The 21,768-nt window shown below is 41.9% G+C and overlaps 2 protein-coding genes across 3 annotated transcripts; both read right to left on the reverse strand.

The window, feature by feature from the left end:
- Window positions 1-127: 127 nt before the first annotated feature.
- Window positions 128-17,044, reverse strand: p4ha1b (prolyl 4-hydroxylase, alpha polypeptide I b). Of its 2 annotated transcripts, none has more exons than XM_070977279.1 (15): window positions 16,795-17,044; window positions 11,718-11,800; window positions 11,439-11,535; window positions 11,087-11,238; window positions 10,449-10,586; window positions 10,052-10,291; window positions 8,471-8,688; window positions 8,199-8,375; window positions 7,240-7,310; window positions 3,194-3,293; window positions 2,966-3,019; window positions 2,812-2,877; window positions 2,247-2,315; window positions 1,693-1,789; window positions 128-1,463 (listed from the first exon to the last, which is right to left on the reverse strand). In XM_070977279.1, exons 2-15 carry the CDS (start codon window positions 11,797-11,799, stop codon window positions 1,393-1,395), a joined length of 1,632 nt encoding a protein of 543 aa, XP_070833380.1. In that variant the 5' UTR covers window position 11,800; window positions 16,795-17,044; the 3' UTR covers window positions 128-1,392. The 2 variants fall into 2 exon arrangements, with proteins under 2 accessions (XP_070833380.1, XP_070833381.1); XM_070977280.1 differs by lacking the exon at window positions 7,240-7,310 and adding an exon at window positions 4,960-5,030 and having other exon boundaries at window positions 16,795-17,038.
- Window positions 17,045-17,761: 717 nt separating this feature from the next.
- Window positions 17,762-20,189, reverse strand: LOC139340877 (serine/threonine/tyrosine-interacting-like protein 1). Its single transcript, XM_070976976.1, has 6 exons — window positions 20,162-20,189; window positions 19,978-20,060; window positions 19,729-19,859; window positions 19,469-19,637; window positions 18,957-19,093; window positions 17,762-18,751 (listed from the first exon to the last, which is right to left on the reverse strand). Exons 2-6 carry the CDS (start codon window positions 20,046-20,048, stop codon window positions 18,099-18,101), a joined length of 1,161 nt encoding a protein of 386 aa, XP_070833077.1. The 5' UTR covers window positions 20,049-20,060; window positions 20,162-20,189; the 3' UTR covers window positions 17,762-18,098.
- Between the last annotated feature and the right edge of the window lie 1,579 nt (window positions 20,190-21,768).

Genomic DNA, 21,768 nt, shown 5'->3' on the forward strand with positions numbered 1-21,768 from the left:
CAAGCGATGGTGTCATTAGTACTGGAGAGTCACGTGACACCTGCATTACCCCCCCCCCCCCCCCAAAAAAAATCCCAATCACACACACATGCACACAGACACACAAACTGAAACAAGTCAGTTTATTCACTTGAGATCAATAAAACAGTCTTTATTGTAAAAACCAAAAAACAACACAGAGTTCAGACTTTAAGACAAAAACAACCCACACAAAGCTGGCTTGGGACATATAAATAAACTGTTTCTTCCTTGGAAAACCCATATATTCTTACACTGAGGAGCACCGACACAGCAGTCATTCACTCTATGAAAAAACCTGTCATGGCACAATGCGATGTATCCAGTCCACTCTTCCACTTCCTGATGTCCATGTGTTCTCCTTCCTTGGTTGGCCCTTACGAGACACTCGGGATGAACAAGCTAAACGTGTGAAATATAACACTAAATTCTATGCAGCATTGGGATGCGTGTCTGTGTTCGTCAAATCAAATGTAGTGTGAGCATTCAAATGAGTTAAAAAAAACACCAACCAACAAAGCGCGCGATATGTGGAAAAAGCACTGCGTCGATGGAGACTTAGTGAGCTCTGATTAGCTGCTACAGGGAATTATTTGTGTTTTTCTCTACCAAAGCACAACCCCGGACTGTGGTCCCATTTCCCAATATATCTATTCATGTTTAGTTTTCTTATGTGCTGTGAACCCTTTCATTCCTTCCACAGAGCGCTTGCTTTGGTTTTTGAGTTTGAGCTACTGGAAGCAGAGATTGCTACCACATGTAAATAAACAAAACAGACATTCAGTGAGCCTGCTGAGTACTTACTGCAAAGTGAAAGTGGCTGTCAATAAGAGTCACTTCGAGAGAATATTTAATTTTCTGAAGAAAGTTTGCAGCCCCATTGTTTAAAATGTTTTTAGAAATCCTTTCATTTTCTAAAAAAGCACAGGCCGAGGTTCTCTGTCAATGAAATGAAAGGACTGCGACGAATCAGGCAGGACTCTTAAAAAGGTGAGCTGTACCTTTAAGATTCACACTGAGAAAGAGGAAGCTGCCCCTACTACTGAAGGATAACCTCAGCACGGAGCTCGAGTTCATACAGAGTGCAAAGAAGGACACGCTGGAGTAAAAACGAAAACCCGTCAAACAACCTGAGGAACATGTTATCTGTCATGCCGTTGCTAATACTGTACAAGGGACTCGACATTAACCCAAACAATCTCTGGGCTCAGAACGTAACAGCTGGGAGAAAAAAAAAGCAGTGTTTGTCGTGAGGGAATGAGCTATTTGGACCCCATGTGTCCATGTGTATCATCTGTGGCCTGCAGCAGTTTTCTATGGTCCTGGGTGGTTCACAAGGAAGGGGGGAGAGGGCGGGGGGGGGGTCTGTTTCCATCATTCATTTTCACTCAGGCCACAAGGTCGCCGCCACTCCTGGCCTCGTTCATGGATCCATTTGTTTGATACTAAACAGAAGAAAAAGAAAAATAATAATCAGAACCTTAACGCAGCCCTCTGTTGACTTCAGACCCAGTAGGGATCTTTACCCTTCCTGTCATAAACTCAAGACCAGGTCTGACTCTTTGTTGCTTTCGCTTTTACAAATGTCTCCAGCAAAGCTCATGATCTCATCAGAGATATGTACTGAGGTGTTTATGGACGGTTTTATCAGGAACCAGACAAAGAGGAGCTCACCCCACTTGTTGCCGACCAACACTGGACAAGCTGCATGTCGGGTGCTGTAGTCTCCCTCCCCGCTGGCAAACAGATTGTACCAGAACACTGCAGAGCCCTGAAATACCCACAAACAACAGGCGGCAGATGTTAGCGGTGCTGTAAACCGTCCAGGAATAGCCAGGCATCTCAGAAAGTCAGCCTAGTAAATTAATTCTCAAGAAAAGAGTCTAAGAAGTGTACAAAAAACATCCCTTCTATGACAGGAATGAACAAATAGGCAATTGCTTATAGTACATGATCTTATTTTGTACATGTTACCCAATTAGAAGATTGTGTTGTGCGTGTGCAGAATGTACTGTTCCTGACAGAGTGGCAAAAACAACAAGTCACAGCATACTGCACAATTTTATTTTGTTATTAATCAACAGTTTCAGTGTATACTAAACTTCAACAGCAACATAAACACAGATAAACAGTTGTAGCATTAGTTGCCTGCATAATGCATCTGATTCAGGCGCAGCTGCAGAGTCAGTAATATGTTTGGCAATAAGTGGTGGATCATAAGCGGTTACCTTTTGGGGCCAAACTGCTGCACCAACGTCTGGGAACACTGTGGCTCCTCCAGCTGCTACGTCACTCATCTACGACAGAGGCAGAGAGGAAGAAGGTTCATTCTTTGTGGAAGCTCGGGAGCGATATGACTGCAAAGGTTGCTAAACACACATTTTATGCTCTTTGCATCGTCATGATCCTTTAAATAATTAATCTCTCTGTTGAGGCGCTGCTTATACAAAGTACCACTGGCTGTATTTCTATCGCTGCTCATTCCAGCACTTGTAACATCCTCATTACAGCATCAGCACCGCCAGTCCTGCTTTAACTCAGATGTTACTTTTGTGACAGCAAAGATTTTGCACGCCGATAAAGCTCATAATCAGAGATGACAGATGGTCCTTGATGTGTAATACCAGGTTGTCACCCAGAGCAAAATCAAAGGGGAAAATTTATCGTGAGCTTCATTCGCCCATTTCATTGGCTCAGTTTGTACGCAGCTTTTCTAATCACAGGAACTAAATTTTACTCCACATTTTGTTAACAGCATTGGTGTTCAGGTGCTTTTAGGAAGAGTTTACTCACATAGAAGAGCCATGTTGCTATGCGGTTCCCAGTGCCCAGCTCTTTAAAGGCATCTGGCTCATCTTTCTGTGGAGGGAGAGTCAGGTTCAGTCAGGTTATTCTGTCATATTAGCACTACTGTGCATTTATAGAAATTAATCACAAAGGGTCTTACCCTTCCGAAGTCAAAGTGAGGTTCATATTGACCTCCAACACCATAATTTGCAACCTACAGGGATCAAAACAACATGATAACAAAGGCACAAATCATATTTCCAACACACGCACATAAAGAGAGGCTTCCTGAGAAGCAGTAAGGTTTTGCCTCATAAACACAGAATCAACATTAAATGAAATAAACTGTGAATGAATATCTGCAACCTTCATGTCTTGAACTACCTACCTGCAGCTCTTCTGCGGTGTCCATTTCCAGCCCTGAGAGGTCTTCAATTCTCTGGTTGATCACGTCAATCATTGGATCATCATAGCCGGTAAGCCAAGCACTGGAATACAGGAGAACAGTAAGCACAGTAATTGAGCCAGAAGAGCAACAGGCTGTACAGTGATGGTCTGTTAGTGAGGCACATGTTTGTCCACTAGATGGTAGTAAAGATTTCTTCTGAAATAGGCAAACTTCATGCTGAAAATTTGCCATGAGAAGCTCGGAACAAAAGTGAGGTTCAGCATAATGAAATGAAAGACAAGGAAAGTGGAGGCATGAAGAAAATGAAGAATTGGAAACCAGCCCAAGATTCAGAATCTCCAATCAGCTGAGGGTACAGAGTTGTACTGATTTCAATCTTTGTGCACCTTTCGAGCAAGAGTCTGGTTGAGCAGAGGCAAAATATTTTCATGGATTTAACTTTCCTCACACTACCCCCCTTTCATACACACACTCACACCCCAGTCTAAGAATAGGCCCCTGATAAACATGGCACTGAACTCTGTCTTGTGACTCTGATTTTGTCTGGTTAATGCATTAAGAGGCGACAGCATCCACATAAAAAAACAGCAAAACCACAAATAATATTATGATAGACTTCAAGATCCAATTTCTATGAAGTTACCAACACATGTGACGTGTTCAAATTTAGGGGATTTTTTACGACATCACAGCCTATGAGATGACTCCCATCCCCACTGGCTCATTGAAGTGTTTCTGAGAATATGTGTGCATGAGCGAGGAAGTGTGATGAGTCATCTTTCTTTATTGAGAGTGTGTGTTGATAATAAGTAATATTTTTGAAGGGATGCTGGACCAAATGTGAGCCTACAGATGTTTTCCTGACGTGTTTGCAGCCGGTTCAGAGAGAAGTCACACTCTTGTGAGTGCATCCGTCTGTTCTCTCGATCACTCTAGGTTCACTTTGGGAACGTATGCTGACTAACATGCACACACAGAAAAACATCAAACGGACACCACGCCCCTGAACCCACACCCAAGAAAAGTAAAACCAAAGAAATTTGGGGGTTTTGGTGGCCTGCGAAGCCCGCTATTTTTAGGGTGGGATGGAAATTTAACCTACAAAAGACAACGAATCTATAAAAGTGGAACAGCAATTTTAAGTACAAGGTGACGGCAGGAAAAGTACAATCTCTCTTTCCACACGTGTGCAGCGTACAGCGAGCTGTGGATGTGCCTCCAGACTCAGCTTCTCAGTCTCTCATGCTGATATGGAAGTTGAAGCAGCACAGTAAAACCGTAGCAGCTGTAATGAGCTCATATGAGAACGTGACACAGATTCATTCCTGGAAAGCGCAATGAGGAGTAGAGATTCAGCGCTCTGGATTTCAAACAACCTGTGAAGGATGGCAAGGGGAAAGAAAACAGGCTGTTACTGTAACTTCCATGGAAATCCCCAAATCCCTGGGCAAACTGAAAGAACAAAGAATATTTCTGCTGCACCCAAAAAAAACTACAACAGAGGATTGTTTAGCTTGGCTTAAACTCTATTTTAGCTCAATATAGTGGCAGAAATCTCTTGAACTTCACTTAAACCAAATTAAAACCTCTAGTGACAGTTTTCCAGGTGTAGCTCAACATTCTCACTTTTTCCATGATGCTTATTGGTTGTAGGGCTGAATAGTTTCAGCGAGGGCACTGAGATGAAGATGAAGAGATGGATGGAGGAGGAGGGGAAGGCATTGCAGTAACCTGTGACCCCTTACCTCTTGGAGACTCTGTACTGGGCCGTGGTAAGTTTCCCAGTTTGAGGGTCATGCACCGTGGCTCGCCTTAACTACAGTAGTTTCCCCAGCAGAAGGACATGGAGGTCGAGGAACAAAAGATAGAAAAAGGATGGAAAAAAGGACGATGGAATGTGATACACACAAGAGGACGAGTGGAAAGTCAGAGGAGGAAAGAGGGAGAGAGAAGACAGGCAGAACTGGTCACTAGTTGTCAATGTTATTCTGAAGAAAATGCAAGAGGGTGTTTCATGAGGCAACACACGGAACCGAGTTTCCTTTTATAACAGGGTTGCCACTCTTTTGTAATAATACATTTCAAGGGCTTTTCAAGCACTTTTTAAGGACAAATTATTTCAAAATAAGAGCCAATAAATCACACAAATGTTTACATATACCAGTCCAGCACAGTGCTGGACAAAGATGGTTCACCTTAGGCATTAGAAAGGCCAGGCACCACACGGGAAAAGAGGAAAAGTCATTATCATGTGTTCATTTGCACATCAGCAGAAAACCTTTTTAGGCTCAACAAAGTCATAACCTTTTTTTTTGCTGGTAATGGTCAGAGCCTTTCATCAAAACATTGTTTCAAATGTTTTTTTTATGTTGAAAAACATGTCATATATCCTGTCATATATCATAAAATCGAAGTGAAAAGAGATATGAGAAAAGCCTCTGACCATTAACAGACATATCTTAAGGAATCTGAATATAAATTTGGTTCAGAGATTTTTGGTTTTGAGTATAAGCAAAAAGTTACTTTAAGAAAACGGCCACTGAGTGTTCAGCTGTTGCTTTGTTGTGTCTGGCCTTCTATTTTTTCATCAAGTCACCACTACAAAACAAATCAACATGTTCAGCCAAATAGTGTGGAACTTACAGCATCTAAAATCACTCAGGACGGCTCGAGTTTGTGTCATATAGTATCATATGTAATAAAAACAACACATTTCTGTGCCCTTTGGACATTTTCATGATACCAGTGTTAAAAAAGATATGATTAAGAAGCGCAATAACCAGAAATCTCACAATACCCAAACATGGTATTTTCCCGGGTGGTGGCTCCCCTGAGCAGACACTGTGCTGACATTTGAAAGTTTTCATTTATTTGATGAATTCTGGACTTACTACCAAAAAGCACAAACATCAATTTTAAGGCAATTTAGTAGAAATGACCTTCAAACTCATCTGTCCATCTGCATCACGCTGACTGCCTTTCCAGGATGCCCCTTTCATACCCAATCATGATACTGCTACCAATGAACTTCTTTACCTGTGGGATGTTCCAAACAGGTGTTTTTGGAGCATTCCACAACTTGTTTGAAATGTGCTGCTGTCATCAAATATATCATACTGTTCATGCTGCTCCCATTATCATTGATGGGTGGAGAGAGAGATGTGTGGATTGTTTATGGAGAGTCAAACAACCAACAACAATGGCTGCTATTATTCATTGGACATTGGACACTTCTGACACGTGTTCCTCATTAGACGCTCCTAAACAAAAGTCCTTCAGACATGACCAGTTCCTCGCTCCTCCTTCTTACTGGGCAGGTCAACATTGAGAGGGAGAGAGTGGGAGAGAGAGAGAGAGAGAGATGTGGCCTGGCCCAGCCTAGTTATCATAGGTGAATTTTGATACGACAGGGGCTGAAAGTCAGATTCTGGGAGGTACTTTATGGGCCTCTTTATTGCTCTCTAAATCTCTTTCAAGGTCTTTCAAGACCTGTGGCAACCCTGAACAAAAGGCAAAACTTCCAATGGACACTAAATGAGTGCCTTTGATACACCTCTTGGGTCACAAAAAGCAACTATGTTAATATCAACTATTAGAAAAAGTAACACATGTCCCCCTCCTCTGCCGTCCTGTGTTACCTTTCTGTAGCAGACTCCTGAGCAGAAACATCCACAATCTCAGAGCACAATCTCTAGCAATGCATTTGGTTTTTTCTCTCATTTCTGTGTCACTGGTTAAAGCACCATAAGATATTTGTAAGGAGCAGGCCTTTATAAACCAGTAATAGATCTACAAATGTTTACATAAGCCGTGTAAAGCTTTGATCACTCTCAGCTGGATCCTGTGCTTCAGCTCAAGAGCCTTTAAGCTTTGGAAGGGCGGAGAAATTGAGATAGACGAACGGACTGAACTACAGAGGAGAAATGGGATGAGTTATTGAGGGAAAAAGGAGAAGAAATCTCACTTTCTCCCTCTCAGCTCTCTCCTATATCCTCTGTTCTTGGCGGCGCCTGGCTATGCCTTACCTTTTGCTGATCCGGTACGGAGCTGTCTCCAGCACTCCTGTGATGGGGTTGGAGATTGTGGCCCTGCGTAGCTGTGAAGCCAGGGACACAATTTACCCACACACAGACATACATGCACATACATGCAAAGATGTGCATGCCTGTGTGCTTGCCTAAGTATCAGCATCACATCAACCAGCCTCGCAGCTTTGACCTCCCGCCCCTCAACACACTTAAGAACATAACAGAAGCTAAGGAATGTTCTAACTAGACCACAGTAAACCTTACAGTGATCAATGCAGCTTTATACACTCACCTGCCACTTTATTAGGTACGCTCGTTCAACTGCTCGTTGACACAAATATCTAATGTTGCAGCAGCTCAATGCATTCGAGCATGTAGACATGGTCAAGACGATGTGCTGAAGTTCTAAGCAAAGAAGGGTGATTTAAGTGACTTTGAATGTGTTGCTAAAAACTGCTGATCTAGTGGGATTTTCACGCACAACAGTCTCTAACACTGCCCGATCAGACGAGTCTCGATTTCTGCTGCTACAGCCAGATGGCAGGGTCACAATTTGCCATAAACAACATGAAAGCATGGATCCATCCTGGCTTGTATCAACGGTTCATGCAGGAGGTGGTGGTGTAATGGTATAGGGGATATTTTCCTGGCACGGTTTGGGCCTCTCAGTACTACTGAGCATTTAAATGCCACCTGAGTAGTTTTGCTGACCATGTCCATCCCTTTATGACCACAGTATACCCACATTCTAATGGCTATTTCTAGCAGGATAACGCACCATGTCACAAAGCTCAAATCATCACCAATAGGTTTCTGTTGAACATGACAATGAGTTCAGTCTACTCATATAGCCTCCTAGGTCACCAGATTATTGGCTGTACCTAATAAAGTGGCTGGTGAGTGTATATGCATCATGTGACATCACGGGAGGACTGACACAACTGAGAATCCCTTACTCGTGGCTTTGCCAATGTCTTGACCTTCTCGATTTCTTTGTCGGAGATGATGTCAAGGTAGCGGACGATGTAGGGGCGGTCCCACTCGTCCTGCTGTTTGACGGGTGCCAGCACATATTTGGGGCTGTGATTGTTGTCATAGTAACGACAGAAGAGCCGACTCTGCCTGCGGGGGGTCTGGTTGAGAGAAAAGCAGACAATAAAGGGGTTAAAACAGAGCTGTATATTTAAAGTTGAAGTGGTGTTTTTGTGCATCTCTTTGTCTGCCTCACCATTTTGATCCCCTCCCCACGACAAAGCATCTCATACTTCTTCCTCTCTGGGATCAGCTGAAAAGAGACCTTTTTGGACTTCTTCTTCTTTTCAGTTGTGTCTCTTTTCTCTGGCACCTTCTCTTTTTGACTTCCTTCCTCCTCTGCAGCCTTTTTCTGCTTCTCCAACTGAAACTCAAAGTACTTCAGGTTGCCCTTGGCGCGCTGGTGCTCTGGGTCTGGGGAAAATGAGAGACCAACAGAAATAATAGAGGTGATTACAAATAGTGATGACTGTAGCAATGTCACGAAAGAATATTCCGCCCATCGTAATCAAAATAACCGAGCTTCCAACATGACACGATTATATGCTATTTATTCAGTCTGACCTTATCCAGTTCTCAGAAACAAGACGTACGAACACAGCAAATTAATTCAGGGGCTCATTTGGAGGAAAATGTGGGATAACACGGTCACCACTGAGGCTTCATCAGAGCAAATTCACATTTCAAGACAATCAAGGGAAATATATAGCAGCATTATAATGAATAATATTCATGAGCAAATGTAATTAACTGACTTTTTAGAAAATAAATTGGGTTAGGAAGTCCAGGTTGGTGGGATGGTGTTTGGCATCATCCATCACTAAAAAAATATCCTTCTTACTGTCAATACACAAAACTGAACCCCATAACACCCATCACCAAATTGTCACACTGTTCCACCAATTCAACCTTTCCTACCCGAAAAGTTCCTTACACAGTCTGGAACTGACACCAACTTTGAACTTTCGACTTTCAACTAACATTCAAGCAATCTAATTTCAGGATTAACTTCACCCCCAATGCAAATCACACAACTCTGAAAAGATCATTCTCACCACCACTTATCCAGATTTCAAAGGTTGTGATCCAATCTAATTGGGTGCAGGTTAGAATTGAGAGTACAATAATTCACATAAACTTCATAAACACATAAACCAATTCCTCTCTGATTACCTTAAATCACTACTACCAATAAATAAAAGAAGAACAGCTCAAAAGTCATCAATAACAGGTCCTTTCTAAGAAGAAGCTCTATCGACATGTCTAAGTGGCCCTGACCAGAAGGCTGTTGTTGTTAAAGCCAAATCTATAAACAACTCAGACAAATTTGGTGGAGATTTTAGACGGTAAGAACAGCATATTGTTTCTGGACAAAACCTCACAGACTTGTGATGGCATGGATATTTTGGCCCAGACTGTTTATGTGTGGTTTGGAAATGCAGGCCGGTATTTGGTCACTCAGTTCAAACCAAAGCAAATGTCTCATTTTCTGCAAATTTATCCAACTGACTTTCTGTCTTAATTCTCACAATTTAGATGATCTCTACTGATGTTCTTTTCTCTCATAGAAATGTTTTTGTATGTCTCGTAAAATTAAGGCTATTCCCACATTTTTACAGTCTTATCTAATCAAACAAAATTAAGTCTGGTGTCTGTGCAAGTCATGACAAACTCTGTAAGAAAAGCGCACCAGTTTCAAAACTATTTGTGTTTATGTGACAATATCACTTTACATTGTAAAACAGGCCTCCCAGTACACTTGTAAATAGAGACTCACCCAACTCAAGCAGCTTCTTGGTGTACTCCAGGGCTCGCTCTACCTCCCCCTGCTGGTAGATGGAGTAGCTGAGGTAGTCGAGCACTGTCACCCTATCTAAAGTGGACTCTTCTCCCTCATCGAGCTGTTTCAAGGCCTGGGCCATCCACAGCTCTGTGTGGTAGTAATCCACATCAGAGTAGGCGATTTTCGCCAGCTCGAAACAGTCCTCCACTGTCATTGGGTTCTTGTGTTTCACTCCTAGTATGCAGAGGATACAGGAGGGGAACATTGGCATTGAAGAAAACTAAACCATCTCCTTTATAACACAGAAACCATGAAAAAGGTATAATCCACACAAGGAGATATAAAACTTTGTGCCAAGCAGATGTGGTATGCACTGTATTAAGCCCTTTACCAGGTAGGTTTCCTGTAGAGATGGTGTTGGCATCCAGTCTGTAAGTGTCTTGTAACCGGAGGAGAGCTTTAGCAGCGCCGGTCTGATCCTCATCTGTGGGAAAATACTGTCTCTGGATGGTCAGGTTGGAAATAAATCCTGAGAGAAATGGACAGAAAAGGACAGAGAAAGGTATAGAAGGATGATTCTGTATACATAACAAGCAGACAGGTAGACAATAAATGATCAGAGAGAGTGCTTGAAGTGTCTTTGATCTTGTGTGGGAGAATTATAGTTAGATTAAGCAAGACATTCTGAAAAAGTGAATGAGTAACTCTCTCTTCCACCTCAATAACTCGTGTTAAGGTGACTGAGCGAGGCATTTGATTGCTACTAAAATATTTCAAGTATGAATGGGCAGCATAGTATTACAAAAAAGCAAAAAAAAATACAGCTTTCCGTGGATTAACAAGCATCCTTAAAAAATATATTTTGCTTAGTTTTTTGGACAAGCAAATAAAAAAAAACATGCCTGCACCCTGGAGACAATCCACCACTGCCTTAATTAGGCAGTTCCACATTCAGCCAAAGGAAATTGATAGAAAGCACTCGATCAGACCAAGGTCAGTTAGTATTGAAAAATCCTTCTTTTTCCATACCATCAGTGGTGTCACTGAGAACAAGGCTCTCCAGGTCTCCCCACTCTGTGTTCAACCTCTTCATCAGTTTGAAGGCATTGACAGGGTGCCCCAGGAAGCCCTCTGGGTCCTGTGTGGCTGTAGCTGACAGTGAATCCAACTTATCAGCCCACCTATCAATACAGAGTTGGGTAAACTACTTACATTTCACAAGCAATAACAAAGCATTAATCATAAATATGAGGACCTGTGTGGAGTACAAGTATCTGCACAAATGTCTGTTTGCATGCACTTCTGTGTAAGATTTTATATGCTTGTGTACATGTATGCATGTCTGTGTATCAATGCATGAAGTTTGTGTCCACAAACTCACTGTTTGACACGCTCCAGCTTGTTCTCCTCTGCTCTGATGTAGTCCTTCAGAGAGGTGACAAGGTCTTTTTCTGTGTATAACAGATCAGTCATCTGGCCTGAGGAATACAAATCAGACATGGTGAACATCAATACTGCAATGATAAATTACACAAAGGAATCACTTATCAGATCATTATAGGATCCCACAATGTCATGCTATTTTGCTTCCATATGTGTGGTAAAAAAAAATAACAAATGAGAAATTGAAGAATCAGTGAGTGCTACATGACGCTTTTACCTGTGGAGGTGAAGAAGTCATTGTGGGCTGACAGAGACTGCAGGCAGCTAAGCAGCAATAAACACCAACACGGTAACTCCATTCTGAAGAAAGAGTGACAGAAATACTCTTCAATACATAACCTGAAAATTGAATCATGCATATGATTGACACTGATGAGTATTTCCTTTCTATCTGTTCATATCCATACTGATTTTAGCTCGTCACCTTTCCTGCTGGATGTCAGGTGACAACACTGCTATCAAAGCTGAGATGCTTGTTTTCCTTATAACCTTGCCCTCCAAATGACCTCTCCATCACTACTGACACATCATGGTGTCATGTCAGACCCATTTTATAGCCACAACAATATTGCTACATCCCTATTTTTCAAGTTTCAGTCATCTACCGTCTGCCTTACTTAAGCTAACTCCCAGTGAGCCACATCAAACATTTTATGTAGGCCGTTAAGTAAATTTTATTTGGAATTACAATTTTGGCTTCCAACGATTATGAAAACAAGATAAAATTATTGTTGTGACGCATTGCCTTTTGCAATAATGCTCTTGTTTTATCCGATTTCCTTTACAGCGGTGCTCTTTTGCCTCTCCCAGCCAGGCTGCAGCATGTTTCATTCAGCTTGAGAGCAACGAAAAAATGTAAAACCAATTCAGCTGTTGCACAGGAAGCACGCACACTCATGCAGAGTGAATTTATGATTGACAGTCCCAAAACCTCATATAAATAATTATGAGAGCCTAAACACACTTCATTACAGCTTGCAGCACATGTATCGGCTGTATCTGTAGAGAAAACTCAGACATATCACGCAGATAGAACTGAAAAAAAGGCCACAGGGAAGCCCGCGATGCAGCTGCACATTTACATTTTTTGTTTTGTTTAATAGTTGAATTATATTTAAAGTTCAAGGAAATCCACTGTTTCAAGTTTTTTAAATCCAATAAATGCATGTTTCCAAAATCAATGGGTAATCATGATCAGTAATTGTGATCTCAATGACTAAAACAATCATGATTATGATTTTTTGCCATAATAGGGCAGCCCTACATTCCAGACCTCAAAACTCATCCAGATTACTGCTGTCCCCATTGTCATAAACCTCCCTTCACTCCCTCCACTGAGTTCAAGACCTGGATGGCAGCACCATTTATAATCCCTGGATAATCCACAGACCTACTGTGCACAGTTTCACTTTTTTCTGGAGAGGCGTGTTGCTGTTGAGTGAGCAAAAGTCTAAGCCCCAGTTATGTCAAAACTATCTGCATGGTTAAATACTATTAGGGGTTAGTGGGAAAATAGGGTTTCTTGTGATTTGGGTGAACTGACCATTTAGAAAATGTAAAGCAATAAGAGCAAATCAAGAGTAAGCCTTGAACTGAAAAACTTGGAGAATCTCTTTAATCCTTTTAGACGTGCTGCCTCGCAACCACCACACAAAGTCAAATATAAGTCTGTGGTTGCTGTTGCTGTGTCCGGTTTGGCTTTGGCCTGGCACTGTGATCTGTCTGCCCATACAGACAGATGTTAGAGGAGAATACAGACAGGCTGGCAGGGAGAAATGTGCAGGCACATAGTGAGATGTGAATGTCTGTGTACACACTGTATCTTAAGAGTATTTACACAGATATTATAGTTGAAACTGAGCAGCAGCAGAGGATGTGCTCGGCCAATGACATCTTTGTCACTGTGCCACAAGAAAATGTGTATTTAAAAACTCAAGCTGCATTTGGATTTGGATCTACATCAAAACCACGTAACAATAGACACCATGAGATACACGCGTGCCAATTTTGGGATGGAACTGAAACTATAGTCAAAGCTGAACTTCTGTGCAGCACATTATGCATTGTGCTTCACATGCATTGGACAAAGAAAATATACTTGGAGGAAAGAGGTGGAAAGAAATTATTCAAGTCAGTCTGAAGCTGTGTATAAATAAGGATAAATAAGGTTTTTATTCTCTCTCTCGGAGGGACGTTAACAGCAAAGAAATACCTGGTTTGTGCAGCTGAAATTAGCAAACAATGTCTGGATGTCTTAACGGATTATGTAGTTAGAGACAACAAGGAAACTCTTGATACTTGCAAAAAACTTTCTGGAGCAAGACTCCCTTTATGTTTGGCATAAGAAAGACACAGGCACTAACAATAACATCACTAACATACAAATCATCACACTACTCTGATTCCTTTGACTTGGAGACTTAATTTGAAGTCAGAGCAAGTGTACAGAGAGTAATACATCTAGATTTACAAGTCTGTTTCTCTCTAAAATCACACTTTGAGTCATTTTTCATGCAAAAGGGCCAAAAACCTGATAGTTCCAAGTTCTCAAATGAGAGAATCTGCTGCTTTTCTTGGTTTTAAATTACAGCACATTCAAAATCTGCAACTCCTGGACTGTTGGTTGAAAACAACAACTGATGATATATTTCACTGTTTTCTAATGTTTTATAGATCAAACTATTATCAATCAAACCAGACTAAACAATTGAGAAAACATTTGGAAGATTAATCGAAAATGAAAATAACAGCAGTCTTACTTTGATTACATTATTTCTTGATCTGTAAGTCAGCTGCTTATGTTGAAAATATATATATATTTTTTCAAATAACATAAACACAAGCTGTGTCCAGTACAGCAGAAACAATACCGCTGTAAATATTCATTATAAAGTTAAGTGCACATGCAAGAACCACTCACACACACCTAGTGGCAAAGTTAAGGTCAGCTATGAAACGTGTGTCTATGCAAAGTTAGAATGCCTTTCACTGGAAGCAGACAACAGGCTCAGGCAGGTTCTGGCTTTGCCACATTGACAAATGCTGAGTGAGAGTAAAAGAATGGCATCATATGACATTTCAATTTAGGCCAACAGCATGCAGCAGATAGGAAGGAAAATAAATCTGCTCTATGTATTTGATTCAAGCTAAGTTAAATTTAAATCTAGGTGTATTTCAGTAGAAACTGTGAGGGAAAATGCAAATTACCATTATCCCTCACTGTTACAACTGTATTTCCAGAATCTGTGGTGCCACTCAGTCCACAGCACCATAAATATGCTCCTACCACTTTTCAGGATAAAACCTCAATAGAATATAATTATTGTAATGACAGGGTGACAACTACTGTGCCACCCTTGTTATAATGGTGCAGAAGTCTAATGTCGAGATTAAAGCGTCAAGTATAACAGTTATAATTTAGATTTATGCGTCACACCGCACATTAAGTGAGAGTGTTGGTGTGCACACATATGTGTACGTGACATGTGAGGCAAAAACATTCCTGACCGCCTATTTAACATTTAACCTGCCAGACACTTGCAAGGCAGAAGCTGTTGTGCATAAAATTGGCCTGAAAGTATTTTTTTCCTCACCTCTACGCTTCAATCGGGCTGTGCTCTGTTCAGACACGTTCATTAGGAGACTCTTTTTTTACCTCAAAGCCTCGTGTTAATTGTGGGAAATGAGGATATATCGCAGTGCTTCCATTAGCAAAGAAGGACCAACCTTTAGAAATTCCTCCACAACTACATAATGAGTTGTGATATATTTCTACTGTGTGCTTCTTTGCCTAAGATGACTCTCAACAAGGCAGGGACAGGACTGAACTAGATATTGTTGAATTTAAATGCAGGAGAGAGAAGCAGCAAAAGTAATAGAAACACTGGCAAGATGTGGTTTCTCTTGGAGGAAAAGCTTAACTGCATTTTCAAAACATGATATTTCACAATGATGAATGCTTGAAGAAGCCTTACTTTTTTATTTTAAAGAGAAGCAGAAGAAGAAGCTAGGAAAATAACCCAATTGTTATATCACAAACATTTATCCACAGTACCTGCAGGGGAAATTTAGATTCTAGTGTGTAAAGAACCACACATAAAATAATCAATATTATTTATGTTAAATTATTCATTTATGAATTATCATGACTGTACAATATATATCAGTACTGTGTGCTGTTTTCTATAGAAAATGCTACGTGTAAATCCCCACAAGGCTTATAAACAATTCACCCATTCAAGACCCTTTAAAGTCTAAAGAATATATTCGAGTATTATCATGAAATATCATTTTTTCAGTCCATTTTGTCAGCCTCACTGGGGCCTCACTGTAGTCACTACAGTTCTGAGCAAATGTCAGACTGCTCCTCTCTGTCTTCACTGTGTTCTAGTAGCTTCTTCGCTGACAAACTGGCCTCATCACAGTTTTACTGGGAGTGAGGCTGTAGAGTCAGATAACGCAGGATGTGGATGGAAGAGGACTGCCACGTCTTCGCCCCTCCCCGCCGGGAAGACTCATGAGAGGGCTGAACACAACCCGACAGAGTCCGACGCAAGTTCCCTGCAATAACCCGTCAATAACCCCTGCAAACGCACTGACATCTTTTTGTTTCCCAGAGGCCAGATAGTACTCTTTGTTTACCCCAAAACTACTTTAGCTAATTAGCTAACCAACGAGAATATGACGTTTAAATGCAAGTTCCCTGTGAATATTAGCTTTTATCCCCAAATAGCCTGATGCTATGGGGTCACCGCAGTGTATATTATTGCAGACTTTGTGAATGTCAAGTCTGCAAATTTACAAAATAACAAATAAAATCAGCGGAGGTCTTTATTCTGCTGTTACTGAGTGTAATACAGAGCAGAGTGAAGGCAGCAGCATCCCACGCTGGACTGCACTGGAATGCCCTAACGTGGACGCTAGTTTCGGGAGCAAAACTCAGGCTTTTCTCGCTATTTTTGTCTTGGACTGACTGGAGTTTGCTAGTTGTACTCCCTATTAATCAGTGCAGTCTTTCTGCATTCTTTGCCGCCACCGAGAACCATCACATACATTAAAGTTTCAGTCCGGTTAGCTAGTTTTCAGCTAGCTAAGCTAGCTAAAGTTAACCCAACTGTGAACGGACTAACTGAAAGAAGTTTGCAGTGTTTAACGGTCGCTCCTGACAACTGGAAACACGGTAAAAACAGACAGTCCATCACTGCAAACGGACATGAAAACTATCCGAAAAGGCTGCAAACTGTACAGTGTGGCTAGCTTTTGGCATCTTATCTGACTCAGGAGGTGATATTTACCTTAGCGGCAGCACCCTGCAGCAGAAACGCGTACTCGGTTTCGGGGTCGTCTGAAGTCCCAACTCAGGCGGACTGTGCGCAGTGACCGGCGAGTCTGTTGGTCCTTCGTCCTATCTGTGATGTTTCGGCACACTCCTGGCCATCTGGTGGTTAGGGCTGGATTTCGAAGAGCATGAGTCTGAATGCTACGTGCAGATTCTCACATGCATACAGCCCCCTGCTACCAGAGACTTTAGGGGTTGTCGTTTGTAAGTTTCGAGGGGAGGTGTCTCGCAGTCTTGACCCTTGGAGAGACAGACAGTATTTAAATTGTGTGTACCAGCTAACGTCACCCCTCTGCCACGTGTTGAATTGTGCTGCAAACCTCAGATGTGCTTTCCTCTTTTTCACTGGAGTGTTCACCATTTAAAAATCACCATTTTAATATATATATATATATGTATTTTTTTTTATATAGTAAATAAAAGGGCGCGTGTTCAGTATCTCCATTCACACTGATGTTCTGTGTCGTTGTTGCATTGTTTAAATTTGTCAGACATATTTTTTTTTCATCATTTTCAACTGCAGACTCCTCTTGCTAATTCTCCCACATTCCAGAAAATTCCTCCCCTCCCATGCAAAAAGTGTGACTGGAGGGAGGGAATTCCTGCTGCCTGCTACTGAGTTCAACAGGGTGGAGCTAAGTGTGTGTGTGTGTGTGTGTGTGTGTGTGTGTGTGTGTGTGTGTGTGTGTGTGTGTGTGTGTGTGTGTGTGTGTGTGTGTGTGTGTATGCTAAATCTCAGTAGCATTCCCTATGTAAACCCTAGAGATTGTTAATGTGTGTAATAAACACTGGCCGTTCACAGACCTCGATTCAGTTTTTTCAACTACTTTTTCACATGAATACTGTTGAACGGACTGCATGACACACCAATATGGGACAACCGTCATCTCATGGAATAACACTGAATAACAGAAACCTTTCTAATGTAAAATGCTATAAATGCATTTTATTATATCTTCTATCAACAATCACCCATTAAAATTTTATTATACTGAGTCACACAGAGGTCACAAAATTAAACATCTGTATGATTATTTTCGTTACTTAGGCATATATTGTAGACCAAGAAACACTGTGGACGTTTAAGATTATTGTCAAACTTGTGTGGGGGGGTACTCCTCTCCAGTCTTTGGGAGTTTTTCTTCCAGTACAAAATCCTCCTTCCTTTGTTCATTCTCAGCTTATTTGACACTTTTCTCAAAGTGAACTGCAGAAAAAAGCACTGTAATATCAAATATATCCTTTCCATTCCCATTCCAGTCATCGGCGGATGTCGTCCAGACAGGTGAGTCTGCTCCCAAACAGCTGCTCTTCATAGGTAAGCAGCTGACGCAGGAAGTTTACATTGGGTGCCGTGCACGCCCTCCTCTCCTTCAGCCAGCGCAGGGCATTAAGCAGTGACCAGCATCGATGCTCCATGAGGAAGGCCAGCGTTATTGCTGAGCTGCGACTCCTGCCCATACTACAGTGAACCAGAACGCGGCCAGAGGGCTCAGCCTTCAGCGCCCTGCTGATGAACCTGGATGCCAGCGGCAGCGCCTCCACCAGGTCCTGCTGAGCATTATCGCTCAGGCACAGCCTCAGGTAGCAGAGCGTGTTGGGGAAAGCATCGGGGGAGTTGGCAGTGGCATTGACCACATGTGTGATATGTAGATTCTTGATGATGCGATAGTCAGAGGCCTGGGAGACAGAGCCCTGGTAGAGAGCTCCTTCCAGGATCTCTGAGGGGTAGATGATGAGGGTGTGCCGCTCAGGCTCCAGCAGGACCATACGCGGCGTGCAGAGGAAAGGATAGAGGGCATTGAAGGCCGAGAATCCCCCTAGCAGAATGACAGGGTCCATTCCTAAAGCACTGAGCTGGAAGAAACAGCGCTGGAGGTCTGGAGAGTCTGCCCTGGCCTTCACACTGCCCACTGAAAAAAGCACAGACACAGAAACAATCACAGTGACAGAACACAGACAATACAATCAGACAGCCAAGAAGAAGGCAAAATGCTGATGTCAGCATGCTCACAATGTCAGCGCTAAGGCGTGGATGCTAGGCAGATATAATGTCTATTTGTAAGAGTACTTCAGTGCATTTGTGTGCATCCTTAAGGCTGAATGTGGATTTCTGACCTGGGCTGCATCCCTCCTCTGCATACAGCAGTATTATAGAATACTTCTGCAGCTCTGTACAGCTGATTAGACAGCCCAGCCCAGGGTGGATCACTGTCACAGCGGCCCGCGCTGTCACCACGTGGCTCACCTTGTACCTAACACACACATTCATTCATGATATGCACATAAATTAGGTATCATAAGTGAAACAGCCATCTTACACGTGTTCTTCTAGAGTAAATACATTCTTAGAAGTGGAGGCAGGTGATATTCTTTCTTTTCTTTTTACTCAAACAATAGTGCATTTGTTGGGGACTAGTTCCCACAGTGGATTAATACACATTTGGTGCTCTAGTGAGAGAATGCTATGTCTGTAAAGTTTATAATGATCAGTTTTTGCTGCTGAGATAGACATGTTGATTCAACTTCTGAGGCCAGGTGGTGCTGTGGATGGATTGCATGTCACTGTACCTTTAATGTATCTGCTTTTAGCATCTAAGTGGCAGAGCTTCTGCATCTGCAACACCCACCTCTCTGCGCTGCGACAGTCCAGGATGAGAATATAGTACAGATCATACAATGCGGGCTGGCCTTCCTCTCCGTTCAGCAGGTTATACACTTGATGTGGGGTGATGTAGCCTCGCTCCACGCAGGCTATTTCTGGACAAGCAGGAACTAGCACTTCCTCTGGCTCACAAGCTGTTTGCAGTCAAAAATACAAGAGTACAGTGTGTCTGCATGTGTGTGCATACATTCGTTTTTAGATGAGAGGGAAAAATACTCCTTTTACCCTTGTTCCCAATAGGCATGATGGAGGAATGATCACTGCCTGCACTATTGACCTCCCTGTCACAGATGCTGCTCACTGTTTGGGATGTGTTGACAGGCTCTCTGGAGGCCACTCTACAACTGTTATTCACTCTGACACACACACACAGACACAAACACACACACACAGAGAAGTGCAATCTAAAGATGAACACAGCAACATTATAGTAGAATAAATGCAAAACTACTTTTTCAAGTAAAAAGTCTTTACCTGGACAGCACTACGCCCATCTTGTGAAAGTAATCTGACAGATGCATGAGCTGTTCCCACCAGTCCTTCATTAGAAGAACATGCTACACCAAGAAACAAAGAGACACATTTAAAAACTTTGAAAAATATTGCATCAAAAAAAGCCCAACAGGAAGTAAAAGTGAAAAGATTTGGAGAAACTCACGATGCACAATTTGTTGTAGCTGTGACTCTTACTCAGCCAGCCCCACTTCAGCCTCTCCCTTAATGTAGCTGGTGGTCTTGGAAACACAGCAATGGTTAAGTGCTCTAAAGGGCCACATGGTAGCTGGCTGTGACAGGTGACTGAGGAGAGACCTGGACAGGAGTCCCACTTCACCCAAATTAACTCCCAGTAGTTGCAGTGTACATGAAAATTCGGTCAGGTTTCAAGTTTTGTTTAAAACCATACAAATATTGAGGCAGCAGTTTGATAACAGAAAGGAAGAACAAATAAGAATAAAAGTACATATAGGAGGACACTGTTAACTACAACACAAAACTGACTGATGTTATGTGTTAGCATGTGTTAGCATGCCATTAGTGATAGAAATTCCAGCTCTTTTTTTGTAAGCCAGATCAGATCAGCAACAAGAGTCGGCTCTTTTGGCTCCCAGATGGCTTAATTTAGCATGTACATTTATGATTCAGCCAACTTTAGCTCTGTTTTGACCTATGTTTGGTATATTTCCTCATTTGTCACTTAAATTATTCATCGTCATCATGTGAAACCTTATAATTTCCAAAATGCTATAATTATGTTTGGGAGAAAAACTTAAATAGCCATTTGTAAAAACATTAAACACTATTGCACATGTGTATTTTATTCATATTAAACTCAGCTTTTTTTGTTGAGACCAAAGTGAGATATTGATGTCATGATATATTGAAAACATATCAAGAATTACATCATATGAATGGTTAAAATATTTCCTTTTGATTTCAACCTCCTCTTCCATCCTGTAAGTTTAAACCTCATGCTGGACGCTGCTCAAAGTGGCACACAATAGAAACAGGAAATGACTTTGGCCTGTTTTTCCATAGTCGGAAATGCTGTTGTGTATTATGAAATGTTGTGTTTTAATGCACCGCATCATGTTCTCTCCACTGGCAGGGAACCCTTGAGGGTGTAATAAAAAGACAGGAGCGGGAAAAATTCACCTGATTTGACTGATCAACTGCTAAAGCCTCATATCAGCTTCAGGTGAACTTAATTTATTTTTAAATGAGAAGAGGACTGTGGACTTTGCCCGCATCATTGACACTGGAACCACATCAGGAAGGACTCTTGTGATGGTCATCTGGACAGGAAGAACAACGACAGCGACCAAAAACACGTGACTGTTTTATTAAAACATACTGAAAAAAGGGGGAACCTAACCTTTAACCTGTATGAAATAAATGTAATCGATGTTATGTTCTTTACACTTGTACTTCATCCAATCATGTCCTGAGGGAAGACGGTTATGTGTCCACCAACATCAAAAGCAGAGCATGACTGCCCCCTGTTGTCCTCCTGAGTGAGTTGTACACTTTGTATGCTTGTATATTATACGTTCACACGATCAGTCACCAGTGTTGCTGTTTTTTAACGCTCAGCCAGCCAAAATGTGGATCAATCAGAGGCCCAAGTGCACAATGCTGCTGTGTTTGCCTGAGCTCCAGAGCCAACAGATCACCATCCTCTCAGTCAGATGAGGCTGTTTACTTTAGCAAACCCTCCCTCATGCACCCTTATGGACTCCATGAAGGCCTCTATGCAGCTACATGGAT

This window comes from Chaetodon trifascialis, chromosome 13, assembly GCF_039877785.1.
Source record: "Chaetodon trifascialis isolate fChaTrf1 chromosome 13, fChaTrf1.hap1, whole genome shotgun sequence".
NCBI classification, from domain to species: Eukaryota; Metazoa; Chordata; class Actinopteri; order Chaetodontiformes; family Chaetodontidae; genus Chaetodon; species Chaetodon trifascialis.